The sequence below is a fragment of the Gopherus flavomarginatus genome, chromosome 1 (assembly GCF_025201925.1).
Source record: "Gopherus flavomarginatus isolate rGopFla2 chromosome 1, rGopFla2.mat.asm, whole genome shotgun sequence".
Lineage (NCBI taxonomy): Eukaryota > Metazoa > Chordata > Testudines > Testudinidae > Gopherus > Gopherus flavomarginatus.
The window spans coordinates 205,281,652-205,295,884 of record NC_066617.1 but is presented as its reverse complement, the minus strand read 5'-3'; the positions used below and the strand labels follow the sequence as shown (position 1 = coordinate 205,295,884).

General features: G+C 42.6%; 1 protein-coding gene across 6 annotated transcripts in view; it reads right to left on the bottom strand.

The window, feature by feature from the left end:
• TTC3 (tetratricopeptide repeat domain 3) overlaps positions 1-14,233 on the bottom strand; it is a 367,670-nt gene that overhangs the window by 264,861 nt on the left and 88,576 nt on the right. For all 6 annotated transcript variants that reach the window (XM_050916320.1, XM_050916326.1, XM_050916335.1 and 3 more), the window contains 4 exons: positions 6,500-6,622; positions 6,246-6,347; positions 5,406-5,498; positions 3,960-4,024 (listed from right to left, as the gene is read on the bottom strand). In XM_050916320.1, the coding sequence (XP_050772277.1) occupies positions 3,960-4,024; positions 5,406-5,498; positions 6,246-6,347; positions 6,500-6,622 (383 nt within the window). The remainder of the gene's footprint in view (positions 1-3,959; positions 4,025-5,405; positions 5,499-6,245; positions 6,348-6,499; positions 6,623-14,233) is intronic.

Below are 14,233 nucleotides of genomic sequence, written 5' to 3'. Positions count from 1 at the left end.
GGGTGAGACAACATATGTAGAAGGCTGAGAAACCAGAAGAGGGTGATCAGGATGACCCTCACTCTGTTCAGCGGGATCTTGCCTAGAGCTCATGGCAGGAGGTTGGTGGAGAGAAGGTATAGGTGAACCTGATCTTATCAAGTAAGAAGGAGACCATCGCCCTGGGAGTGGTGACCTAGGGCTCCTCTGGAGCAATATGTAGTGCATTTACTGTTTACTTGAGAGGTGAATAGATCCCTGGTTGGGATTTCCCCATAGAATGAAAATGTTGCGAAGTACCACATCATGAAGCCTCCTCCCACTCGTGATCGATTGCAAAATGTCTGTGACAGTCTGTGAGCACATTTTGTTTTCCTGGGAGGTAAACTGCTGATTGGGTGATTTGATTGCTAAGGCACCAGTTCCAGAGGCCTCTTCCTCAATCCCCCTTTTTTGTTGATGTAGAAGACTGTTGTAGTGTTGTCTGACATTATAAGGACATGGTGATGGGGATGAATGGAAGAAAGAACTCACAAGCCTTCCATACTATCTGTAGTTCCAGGATATTGATGTGCATCCTGGCCTATCCAGATGTTCAAACCCATTGTGCTGTGTGGTTGTTCACGTGGGCTCCCCAACCTAGTAGGGATGTATCCATAATGATGGTCCTGTCTGGAGAGGAAGAAAGAAAGGGGACCACACGCATATTTAATGAGAATCTGTCTGCCATAGGAAGGACGGCAATACCTTGCCAGAAACTGTCACCATGTGGTTCATGGAATGACGGTTTATACCTGAAGGCAACAAAGATAAAGTCTTGCCAATAGGGTGATGTAAGTGCACAAGGCCACATGACCAATTAGGGACAGACATGTTTTGCCCAGTATCTGAGGACAGTTTGTGATGTGACCTATGATATTGTTCATAGTCTGAAACCCGTCTGTGGGCAGGTACGCCCTTGCGCTGATATAACTTGGGGTTGCCCCAATGGCGTCCAGAGATTGTGTGGGGCAAGAGCAGATTTTTCCATGTTTATGCTGACTCTCAGTACAGAGCGCAAGTGTAGCATTATTCAACTCAATCCATAGGCCCTCCAGGTGTGGCAGCAAGGAGCCAGTCATCAAGGTATGGGAAAGACAAGAAGGCCATGACGTCAAATGTGGGCTGCAACAACTGAGAATATCTTGGTAAAGACTCTGGGTGCAGTTGCTATTCCGAAGGGGAGTATCTTGTACTGAAAATAGTTGGGGCCCACCATAAATCTGAGAAAATACTTGTGGGTGGAGTGGATATCTAAGTGAAAGCAAGCATCCTTCATATTGAGAGCCATGGATCACATGCCATTTTCTAAAGACAGAATTATTGCTGTTAATCTGACATGAGAAATCTGAGTTTGCGAATAAAGTGGTTGAGATGGTGGAGGTTGAAGACTGGTCTCCAACCACTCTTCTTTTTAGGTATTAGGAAGGAGGTTGAGTAAAACCCTCTCCCTTGGTATTGTGGAGGAATGTGTTCTATTGCTCCTCTCTGCATTAAGGAATCCACCTCTTGTGTGATCCAATTCTTGTGAGAGTGTTCCCTAAAGGGGGACAGGGAGGAGGGTTTCAGGGGAGGTAGTGATGCAAACTATCACACAGCCAGAGTGGATGACATTCAGCACCCATTTGTCTATTGTTATTGCACTTCAGCTGTTGAAAAAGAGACCTAGACAAACCCCGAATGGTGTGCTGGAGTTGGGAGGTGGGCTTAGTGGCTCTCAAGCTCTCAAAGATAACATCGAGTTGATGGCTGAGACTGAGATGCAAAACCTGTTGTGAAGGACGTAGGGAAGCAGGACTTCTGTACACTCTCTCTCTTATGTGGTGGCTCATAGGACCTCTGATAGAATAACTGGTGAGCCATATACCTCAATTTAGCCCATGGGCAATGAAACTTCCTCTTAGGACCAGGTGTGTATCTCCCCAGCGATCGGAGGGCAGCACTAATCCTTCCGGGTATGGAGGGACTCATCTGTCTTCTGGCTGAAGAGGTGCTAATCACCTTGCTGTGATGTGAGCTTCCCCAAAGCAGTACAGGCAGTGCTGGTGGCTGTCACTGACAGAGAAGGATCATGGGCAGGAAGAACAGAGTTTGAAGCCTGGGTCCTGGATGTAATACCCGAACAGGGTACAGGGTGAGGTGGGTACCCTGATAGACTAATCTAACACTAAAGCTACTAGAATTGTTATATTTGCTAAAACTATTAAAACTTAACAATTTACAATTAAGTTATTTATTGTTTACTCCTGGGGGAATTCTGCGCCACAGTGCGGACACAGAATTCATATTGTCTGCAGATTGCTTTGCTTTCCCGCAGAAAAATGATTTCTGAGGGGAAGCAGAGAAGTCACAAGAACAGTCACTTGCTCCTCCCCAGCAGCTTGGAGCAGCCAGCGAAGACATAAATCAGTGTGTGCGTGTGTGTGGGGAGGTGCTGTGAGAGACATCAATTATTGTAAATGACAATATAGTAGTATAAATGCTTATGGTGCTTTAGTGATTAGAACTGGTCTAAATTTTTGGACTGAAAAAAATTTTCCTATCAAAAATGTGTTCCATTAACTGTTTACTACTGACTTTTCTGGAGATGGTAGCCAATATAAATTGTGAGTTTAATTCCCCAGCCCTCACTTGCTCTTCAGCTGCCTATGATGTAATACTGAGCATATGGCTGCATATATTTGTTGACTAATAACTAGAAATAAAGAGTCAAACCTAACTATTACTATTAGACAAATAGGGTTTGGGGATTTTCTCCAATGCGCTCCACACCCATTCTCCCCATCCATTGAATTGTAATTTAAATAAATTACCAAAATAACTGAAACTGGTGTTTTTATATTGCGTTATTTTGACAAATAAACTATGCAGAATTTTAAAATACTGCGCGCAGAATTTTTAATTTTTTGGTGCAGAATTCCCCCAAAAGTAATTATTTATGGGACAAACGGACACTAATGGTTCCAACCTGTCCCATGTAGCAGTGAGAAGGAACTGGAGAGGCAGTTGGACGACCCTACCCTTTATCCCCTCAGTTGGAGGCGTGAGGTGAACTAGAGTGCATTCATAGACCAATGGACACTACTTTCAAATTCTCTGGCCTCTGGTGCATGCATATCCCACAGTGGAATACAAAATGGACCACCACTCAAAGCAAAACATACATATGTCAAGAAAGGCAGCAAATTCCCTTTTCTTCCTTCCCCTCCCTTCATAGCTACTTAGGCCATGGGTCAGATTGGTGAGCAGAATGAAGGGGAAGAGATGGTTCTCAATTCCACTCACAGTCCCGGAATCCCAGGTTGTTTGTGATAAGATTGTGAGCAGTGAATCGGCATTTACCAATCTTAAATAATTATAATTAGCTTCAGATTTAATAGCCTATTGAGATGAATGGAGCAATTTGCACTTCAGAAGAATTAGTTCAAATTTTATGGAAACCAGTGGAATTACTACAGGAATTAATTTGACCTTTGATTCTCTCTGTATAGAGATTAAGAGAAGACTCTTTGCATTGATTCATATTTTGAAGGTTTTCTTCATGGCCATAAACAAGTTTTGTTTTGTTTTTTAAAACGCAAACTTAGTTCTTTAGAAATTGCTGGGGCAACTACAGAACTGCTAATAAGACTTATTACCTAGTACCAGCTCAATATGAGCTCTGATTTAATCATGTTTGTAAACATTTAGCTTTTTCATCCTGCTATCAAATTAGGAATCCCTAAAATATTTTATGCTGTTTTCTGAACTCCCTGTAGTTTGTCAACTTTCTAGTAACACAGTGAACACAGATGAATCAAATAATCATTTGAATCCTTGCCACAGCCATAAAAAGAGAAACTATTACCTCTCTAAAATATCTGGAGTACTTCAGCAATTTCTGAAATATATAATCCCATCCTATTGTAAATTTAAATTACTGTTAATCCTATAAATCTTACCTTGAACATTTCTGTTTAACACTGGCTCTTGGTGGATCCTTAATTTTGGGGATTTTTTGTTCAAACTGCAAAAAAATGACACCACGTTAATTGAACTTGAGTTCTAAAGCAATATTCTTAACAATAAAAACAAAAATGACACTTGATGTTGCAGAAGTCAACAATGTAATAGCTTGAATTTTAAAAAAAAAAAAAAATGCAGCCACCTGGGCTGCTCAAGCCATATAAAGCTGCAAGCTTTGGTTATATAGACAGACAACTAGTTCATGGGAAAGGTATTCTGACAGAGAAGGTCACAATAGAGAAGAAGCATTCCTTACAATTATTTCCCAGTGTCTCATATGATCAAACTCCCAATTCTCCTGTGCTGTAGATTTGAAAGTCAGACAAGAGTTACACTTTTGGAAGATATAGGACTCTCCCAAGCAACAGATATACCTAGACTGGTCATCGCTAATAGGAATAGCCTCCCGACAAGAATGACAGCATTTGAAACTGGGTGAGCCAGACATGTCCAGCCAGGTCAAATAAGCTCCACAGAAAAAAGGAGGAAAAAAGGGAGAGAAAAAAAACAAACTCTCTCACTACTATCTAACTAATCCTATACTGACAACAGCTAATGCTAAATAGAAATACTAAACTAAGAACAACAGTATGCCATGTAGTTGTAGCCATGTCGTTCATGTAGCACATGCTGAGGTGGACATGCTAGAACTCAGTCTCAGGCTGAGGTGGTAGAGGAGAACTCAGACATTTCACTACTACAGCTCTATACACCATCTGTGTGTGACACGAGGTCGTACCAAGTGCACACATGGACCAAACAGACACTGCTAATAGGAAATCTCCAATCAAGGGCTCAAGAGGTTCATACTCGAAGAATTGGATTTACTTCAACAGGCAGAAATCCTGCTCCTACAACAGTCAGTCGTTTCAGTACGTCACCAGTTCAAAACAAGTTGGGATACTTAGGTGCAAGGAATCTGAGACAGCACGGATGTTAAAACTAGTACAGCCAGACCACCTCATACTTATTGTACTATGAAAACTCTATGAAGCTTCCACTAAATTACATTTGTGTATCAAGGTCTTATAATAAATGTAAGCAGTTTATATTTAAAACATTCCAGTTTACCTGTGGTTTTGTAGTAAGGTCAACACAGTACATTGACTTGCTATCTCACCAAGGGCAAATCACTTTACCCTTTGTCTCTTTTTACCCATTTGTAAAATAGATATCAAAACCACAACCACACCACCACCTCCCTCAAGGGGGGGTACTAAAAAAGTTAATTGAGCTATGTAGTGTTGTGATCCCCTAGTGAAATTATGTAACTGCACTGTCAGTAAGTAACACTGTACAAGTCTCCAGTGGATCTTAATTGCAAGATGAGGGTTTGTTTTTAAAAACTGATTCTCATTTCACATTGATGTTTAATTACTTACCTCACATTTCACGAGACCAGAAGAACTGAAGATAACAATTTTTGAAATGAGGCCTTTACAATCAGGAGTGAAGCATGATTCTTGAAGAAAATCCTGTTGGGGAAGATCAGGTATGCAGAAAAAAAAATTCTGTTTTCAATCAAATGGAAAGATGCACTATCTCTGTGCTTTTGTACAGAAATGCTATTGTGTATACTGAACGTGAGCTGACCAAGCTAATTAAGACCATCACTAAAGGCTTAGGCCTCTATTTGCATTTAGCGGAGAGAAGCCAGTCATGGCATAAAATGGCTGGGATCAAAAAGATGAGAGCAGTCACTCATGGCACATACTCTTTTATTCTTCAAAGCAATGATGAAATCCTCCCATTTTCTGACCACAGAATTTGTGCTCTATGGATTGAGAAAGGGTACTTCCTGATGTTAACAGCCTCATTTTCCCATCCCGAACCTGCTGCGATTTCCCAACAGAAGATTATACTGATTGCCACCATTATCTTCTGCCAAGTCTCCCTATGCAAAGTTAAACCCTTTTGCTTTTGGAGTATTAGCTGATGGGGAGGCTGTAATAGCAAGGTTTCTAAGGGAATCAAGCATCCATAAAGTAAGAGGTAAATAGAACAGACACATTGAACCTCTACATAAATATCCCTGTCCTCCATAGATACCTTGATGCCTGCAGGATTTCCCTACGCCTGCAACACAGACTGTATGTTCCCCATAGGTCAGGTGAAATGTTAAGGCTCCAGGATTGTACTCATCTTAATAACTTTAGCACAGCTACCCCCCTGGAATACAGTTAATAATCAATACTTAAATAGAAGTTTGACATGGGTCTTACCTTGTCATTTTTATCACTGTAAATTGTAGTTTTCATCTTTTTCCAACAGCTGATGTGAAACTCCACTTTACACTGCTGACAGCAAGTAATCTGTATAAAACCCTAAAATTTGAAGACCATAGGAATTTATGCTTTCAAAAGAAAAAAAAGTACCATTCAACAACAACAAAAAATTAAGATTTTATGTTTCACATAAAACTTGTATAACTCCAGCAAATTGTTTAATCTCCAAAACCCTTTAAAAATAAGTTTACCTTGAAGTCTGGGTCAGTAAAATAGATTTGAATTTTCGAATGTCCATGGCACTGCTGATAAGAACAAACTGCATCTGGCTCTGGAGGAAACTTGCATTCCACAATGAAATTTTCCAACATCAACTATAAAACATCAAATAAAATCCCAAATAGAGATATCACATTGTCCCAAAGAATAAATTATTTCTCAGACATAAAAACCAAGTAATGAGATGAAACACCTCTCTATTTGCATTTATAAAATTTGGATGTTTTTAGGGTGAAACAGATACCACATTTTCAGAGCCAAAAGAGTAATTTTTTTTCCAAGTATAAACTTTATTTTAAAAACACCCCCTTTACATAGAATCATAGACTTTAAGGTTAGAAGGGACCATTATGATCATCTAGTCTGACCTCCTGCATAATGCAGGCCACAATATCTCACCCACCCACTCCTGTATCAAACCTGTGTCTGAGCCACTGAAGTTCTCAAATCATGGTTTAACGACTTCAAGGTGCAGAGAACCATCCAGCAAGTGACCCATGCCCCACACTGCAGAGGAAGGCGAAAACCCCCCAGGGCTTTTGCCAATTTGCCCTGGAGGAAAATTCCTTCCCGACTTCAAATATGATGATCAGCTAAATCCTAAGCATGTGGGTAAGACTCACCAGCCAGATACCCAGGAAAGAATTCTCTGTAGTAACTCACATCTCATCCCATCACAAGCCATTGGGCATATTTACCGCTAGTAGTCAAAGGATCAATTAATTGCCAAAATGAGTCTATACCATTATACCATCCCCTCCATAAACTTATCAAGCTTAGTCTTGAAACCAGATATGTCTTTTGACCCCACTACTTCCCTTGGAAGCCTGTTCCAGAACTTCACTCCTCTGATGGTTAGAAACCCTCAACTAATTTCAAGTCTAACCTTCCTGATAGCCAGTTTATATCCATTTGTTCTTGTGTTCACACTGGTACCGAGCTTAAGTAATTCCTCTCCCTCCCTGGTATTTATTCCTCTGATATATATAGAGAGCAATTATATCTCCCCTCAGCCTTCTTTTGGTTAGGCTAAACAAGCCAAGCTCTTTGAGTCTCCTTTCATATGACAGGTTTTCCATTCCTTGGATCATCCTAGTAGCCCTTCTCTGAACCTGTTCCAGTTTGAATTCATCCTTCTTAAACATGGGAGACCAGAACTGCACACAGTATTCCAGATGAGGTCTCACCAGCGCCTTGTATAACGGTACCAATACCTCCTTATCTCTACTGGAAACACCTCGCCTGATGCATCCCACGACCGCATTAGCTTTCTTCACAGCCATATCACATTGGCGGCTCATAGTTATCCTGTGATCAACTAATACTCCGAGGTCCTTCTCCTCCTCTGTTACTTCCAACTGATGCCTCCCCAGCTTATAACAATAGTTTTTGTTATTGATCCCTAAATGCATGATCTTGCACTTTTCACTATGAAATTTCATCCTATTACTATTACTCCAGTTTACAAGGTCATCCTGATCTTCCTGTATGATATCCTGGTCCTTCTCTGTGTTGGCAATACCTCCCAGCTTTGCGTCATCCACAAACTTTATTAGCATATTCCCACTTTTTGTTCCAAGATCAGTAATAAAAAGATTAAATAAGACTGGTCCCAAAACCGATCCCTGAGGAACTCCACTAATAACCTCCCTCCAGCCTGACAATTCACCTTTCAGTACGACCCATTGTAGTCTCCCCTTTAACCAGTTCCTTATCCACCTTTCAATTTTCATATTGATCCCCATCTTTTCAAACTTAGCTAATAAATCCCCATGTGGAATCATAACAAATGCCTTACTGAAATCGAGGTAAATGAGATCCACTGCATTTCCTTTGTCTAAAAAATCTATTACCTTCTCAAAGGAGGAGATCAGGTTGGTTTGGCATGATCTACTTTTTGTAAAACCATGTTGTATTTTGTCCCAATTACCATTGACCTCAATGTCTTTGACTACTTTTTCCTTCAAATTTTTTTCCAAGACCTTGCATACTACAGATGTCAAACTGACAGGCCTGCAGTTGCCTGGATCACTTTTTTCCCCCTTTCTTAAATATAGGAACTATGCTAGCAATTCTCCAGTCATATGGTACAACCCCTGAGTTTACAGGTTCACTAAGTATCAGAGGGGTAGCCGTGTTAGTCTGGATCTGTAAAAGCAGCAAAGAATCCTGTGGCACGTTATAGACTAACAGACGTTTTGAAGCATGAGCTTTCGTGGGTGAATACCCACTTCGTCAGATGCATGTAGTGGAAATTTCCAGAGGCAGATATATATATGCAAGCAAACTACAGATAATGAGGTTAGTTCAATCAGGGAGGATGAGGCCCTGTTCTAGCAGTTGAGGTGCGAAAACCAAAGGAGGAGAAACTGGTTTTGTAGTTGGCAAGCCATTCACCGTCTTTGTTTAATCCTGAGCTGATGGTGTCAAATTTGCAGACGAACTGAAGCTCAGCAGTTTCTCTTTGAAGCCTGGTCCTGAAGTTTTTTTGCTGCAGAATGGTCACCTTAAGGTCTGCTACAGTGTGGCCAGGGAGGTTGAAGAGCTCTCATACAGGTTTTTGTATATTGCCATTCCTAATATCTGATTTGTGTCCATTTATCCTTTTCTGCAGAGACTGTCCAGGTTGGCCGATGTACATAGCAGAGGGGCATTGCTGGCATATATTACATTGGTGGACGTGCAGGTGAATGAACCGGTGATGGTGTGGCTGGTCTGGTTAGGTCCTGTGATGGTGTCGCTGGTGTAAATATGTGGGCAGAGTTGGCATCGAGGTTTGCTGCATGGATTGGTTCCTGAGCTAGAGTTACTATGGTGCGGTGTGCAGTTACTGGTGAGAATATGTTTCAGGTTGGCAGGTTGTCTGTGGGCGAGGACTGGCCTGCCACCCAAGTGATGGTAAGTGATGGTCACATTAACATCACCCTATACCAAAAACCTACTGACCGCTATGCTTACCTTCATGCCTCCAGCTTCCATCCCAGGCACATCACACGATCCATTGTCTACAGCCAAGTACTGAGGTGAAACTGCATCTGCTCTAACCCCTCAGACAGAGACCAACACCTACAAAATCTCCACCAAGCATTCTCAAAACTACAATACCCGCACAAGGAAATAAGGAAACAGATCAACAGAGCCAGACGTGTACCCAGAAGTCTCCTACTGCAAGACAAACCCAAGAAAGAAACCAACAGGACTCCACTGGCCATCCACTAGTCCCCAGCTAAAACCCCTTCAATGCATCATCAGAGATCTACAACCCATCCTGGACAATGATCCCACACTTTCACAGGCCTTGGGTGGCAGGCCAGTCCTCGCCCACAGACAACCTGCCAACCTGAAACATTCTCACCCGTAACTGCACACCGCACCATAGTAACTCTAGCTCAGGAACCAATCCATGCAACAAACCTCGATGCCAACTCTGCTCACATATCTACACCAGCAACACCATCACAGGACCTAACCAGACCAGCCACACCATCACCGGTTCATTCACCTGCACGTGCACCAATGTAATATACACCATCATATGCCAGCAATGCCCCTCTGCTATGTACATCGACCAACCTGGACAGTCTCTACAGAAAAGGATAAATGGACACAAATCAGATATTAGGAACGGCAATATACAAAAACCTGTAGGAGAACACTTCAACCTCCCTGGCCACACTATAGCAGACCTTAAAGTGGCCATTCTGCAGCAAAAAAACTTCAGGACCAGGCTTCAAAGAGAAACTGCTGAGCTTCAGTTCATCTGCAAATTTGACACCATCAGCTCAGGATTAAACAAAGACGGTGAATGGCTTGCCAACTACAAAACCAGTTTCTCCTCCCTTGGTTTTCGCATCTCAACTGCTAGAACAGGGCCTCATCCTCCCTGATTGAACTAACCTCATTATCTGTAGTTTGCTTCCATATATATACCTGCCCCTGGAAATTTCCACTACATGCATCTGACGAAGTGGGTATTCACCCATGAAATCTCATGCTCCAAACCGTCTGTTAGTCTATAAGGTGCCAGACGATTCTTTGTTGCTTTTACAGGTTCATTAAAAATTCTTGCAAATGAGCTTGCAATTTCATGTGCCAGTTCCTTTAATATTCTTGGATGAAGATTATCTGGGCCCCCTGATTTCGTCCCATTAAACTGTTCGAGTTTGGCTTCTCTCTCAGATGTGGTAATATCTACCTCCATATCCTCATTCCTATTTGTCATCCTACCATTATCCTTAAGCTCCTCATTAACTTCATTAAAGACTGAGGCAAAGTATTTGTTTAGATATTGGGCCATGCCTAGATTATCCTTAACCTCCATTCCATCCTCAGTGTTTAGTGGTCCCACTTCTTCTTTCTTTGTTTTCTTATTTATATGGCTATAAAACCTTTTACTATTGGTTTTAATTCACATTGCAAGGTCCAACTCTACATGGCTTTCCTCGCTTTATCCTACATTTTTTGACCTCAATAAGGTAGCTTTCCTTGCTGATCACTCCCATCTTCCATTCTTTGTAGGCTTTCTGCTTTTTCTTAATCACCTCTCTGAGATGCTTGCTCATCCAGCTTGATCTACAACCCTTGCCTATGAATTCTTTCCCCCTTCCTGGGATGCAGGCTTCTGATAGTTTCTGCAACTTTGACTTGAAGTAATTCCAGGCTTCCTCCACCTTTAGATTCCCAAGTTCTTCAGTCCAAACCACTTTCCTAACTAATTTCCTTAATTCTTTAAAGTTAGCCCTTTTGAAATAAAAAACCCTAGTCATCGATATATTTTTGTTTATTCTTCCATTTAGTTTAAATTGAATTAGCTCAGGATCGCTCAAACCAAGGTTGTCCCCTACAACCATTTCTTCTATGAGGTTCTCACTACTCACCAAGACCAAATCTAAAATGGTATCCCCTCTTGTTGGTTCAGCAACTACTTGGTGAAGGAATCCATCAGCTATTGCATCTAGGAAAATCTGAGCCGTATTATTTTTACTAGCACTTGTCCTCCAGTCTATATCTGGGAAGTTAAAGTCTCCCATGATCACACAATTCCCATTAGTATTTATTTAATTAAAAACATTAAAAAGGTCTCTATCCATAGCCAAATCAGATCCGGGCGGTCTACAGCACACCCCAAGCAGTATCTCAGGGGAGGCTCTAGTAGCTTTCTTCCCCGATGTGATTTTTGCCCAGACTCTATCTTATCCATTCCATCCCTTCTTATTTCTTTACAGTCTACCTCATCATTGATCTACAATGCTACTCTACCACCTTTGCCTTTATTTCTGTCCTTTCCTAAACAGCACATACCCTTCAATACCTGTACTCCAGTCGTGACGACTATTTCACCATGTTTCTGTTATCCCTATAATATCCAGTTTCAATTCCTGCACCAGCAGTAAAGAGTCCTGTGGCACCTTATAGACTAACAGACGTATTGGAGCATGAGTTTTCGTGGGTGAATACCCACTTCGTCGGATGTTGCAGCCTGGCATAGTCTTCCTTGATATGTTCCACTGAGAATCTACCTGTATCATTCATTCCCACATGAAGGACAATCACGGATTCTTTCCCATTCCCGTTAGGATCCTCTTCAGCCTCAGGTCCACAGCCTGTATCTTAGCACCAAGCAGACAGCACATCCTTCTGTTCTCTGGATCAGCTCTGGTTACCGGCCTGTCTGTTCTTCTCAGTAAGGAGTCCCCAATCACGTAGACCTGCCTTTTCCTGATGATGGTGCGATTTACTGGTCTATCCCCTGTTCCCTCTGGCTGCAAGTCCTCTCGATTCCTATTCACCCTTGCAATCCTCTGCAACCCATCCCATATCCTCCTCGGGTTCATGTTTAGTGTCATCTCCATTGACTCTTCCCCTTTCCTTATAGGGCTAGCTGCTCTTCTCTTCTTCCTTCCCTCTCACCTTCAGCAACCACCTGCTGTGCCCCTTCTTTGTTTTCCAACTCCGCAAACCTGTTCCTGAGCTCTATTGCTCCTTCAATAGCACGTCTTTTCCTCTGCCTGGTTCACTTAGTCACACGCTTCCACCGTCCACTTTCCTCACCCAGCAGTCTCCCCTCAGAGTTGTTTGGTCCTGTTTCCATCTGCAAGTCTGAGCTTTTCCCTTCAGCCTCATCATGTCTTTGCTCCATCATCTGCTCGAACTCCCTTCTAAACTCGACCAGAGTTTCCACCTGTATCTCCAATCCTCGGATCTTTTCTTCCATCAGCTCTATCAGGCGGCATTTCGTGCAGACAAAACTCTTTTCGAGTACCCCCTCCAGGATCATGTACATGGCGCAGCTTCCACGTCCAGTCATCTTCATTGAGTCTTCCATTGCTCGGGTCACTACAACTGCTGCCTCTGTATGTGTCATAGGTTTCCCACCTAAATCCTGTAAATCTGTGAAACACAAACCAACCCAAAACACCACCGCCACAGCAAAACAACCCCCCAACACCAACACACTGCTAGAACACTGCACACTCCCTTCAGTAGCCTGTGTGTTCCTCTGCCTGCCTCTCAGTCTTCCCCCAAACTGCCCCTGTAAACTCCCACTCAAACTCCCCTGTTTACAGCTCTGTTTGCTGGCTCCTGTGCCGCTGCAGCTGTCCATGCCACTGCCTGACTGGCTGGCTACCTTTAAAGGACCCCTAGTCAGAGAAGCTGCAAAATATTTCACAAATTCTTCATACTTCTACAGGTTTCAGTGAGGAATGCATATCCTTGCTGCATACAGTACTTCTGGAGTAACTCTGCGCCATTGCGCAATTGTAGAATTAATGTCGTCTCCCCTGCAAAAAAAAAATCCTCCCTCCCCCCCATGGTTGATTCTGAGGGGGATGCAAAAGGAAGCCTTGAGAGGAGTCATGTTACAATTACACCTTTTGCTCACCAGGGACCAATGGCTCATAGGCTGGAGCAACCAACCGCGGAGAGGAGGCACAGGCTGCCTTCCTCACAATGCCCTGCTCGAAAGGCCAGGTAAGGAGGCCTAGTTATGGGGAGGCGGACAAAGCAGGGCATATGGGGTTGCTTGGGGGGCCACACAGACTGAAGTTCAGAAGGGCTAGTGGCGGGGGTAGACTGCAATAAGGGCACAGGAACTAGTGGGATGACAACACTGAGACAGGGCTGAATGGGAGTAGGGGGTGCAAAACCACATAAGGATGGGGGAGGGGAGAGTGCAGGGGTACACGGGGACATGTGCAGATATGCCTGGCTGAATGGAAAAGGCTAGAGGTCAGCCAGGATCTGCACTGAGGCGGCTCCCCAACTCCCTAAAATCCCCCCTCCCCCCACAAAGCCCATGTTCCATACTTCTCCCACTCACACCCAACATCTCTCCAGGTTCGCTTCCAGGCTCCTTCCCCGCAATTACTTCCCTCTCCCTCAGCTCCTCTGTTACGCTTTACTCCCCCAAGACTTTGCACTTCTGAGGGGGTGTGGGAAAAACGTTTCTGTATTGTAGTTTAAATGAATTATTACTCAGAGTTCTGTATTAATATGCTTAGTAAGGAATCTATTTGTCAAAAAACACTTCCTGAATCTTTTTTATCTGTATTGTTACAAACATACTTGCTGACAGGTATTTTGAAATAAATTACCAAAATAATTTAAACTGGCATGATTATATTGTGTTGTTTGACAAATAAAATATGCAGAATTTTAAAATATTGTGCATAGAATTTTTCGTTGTTTGGCACAGAATTCCCTCA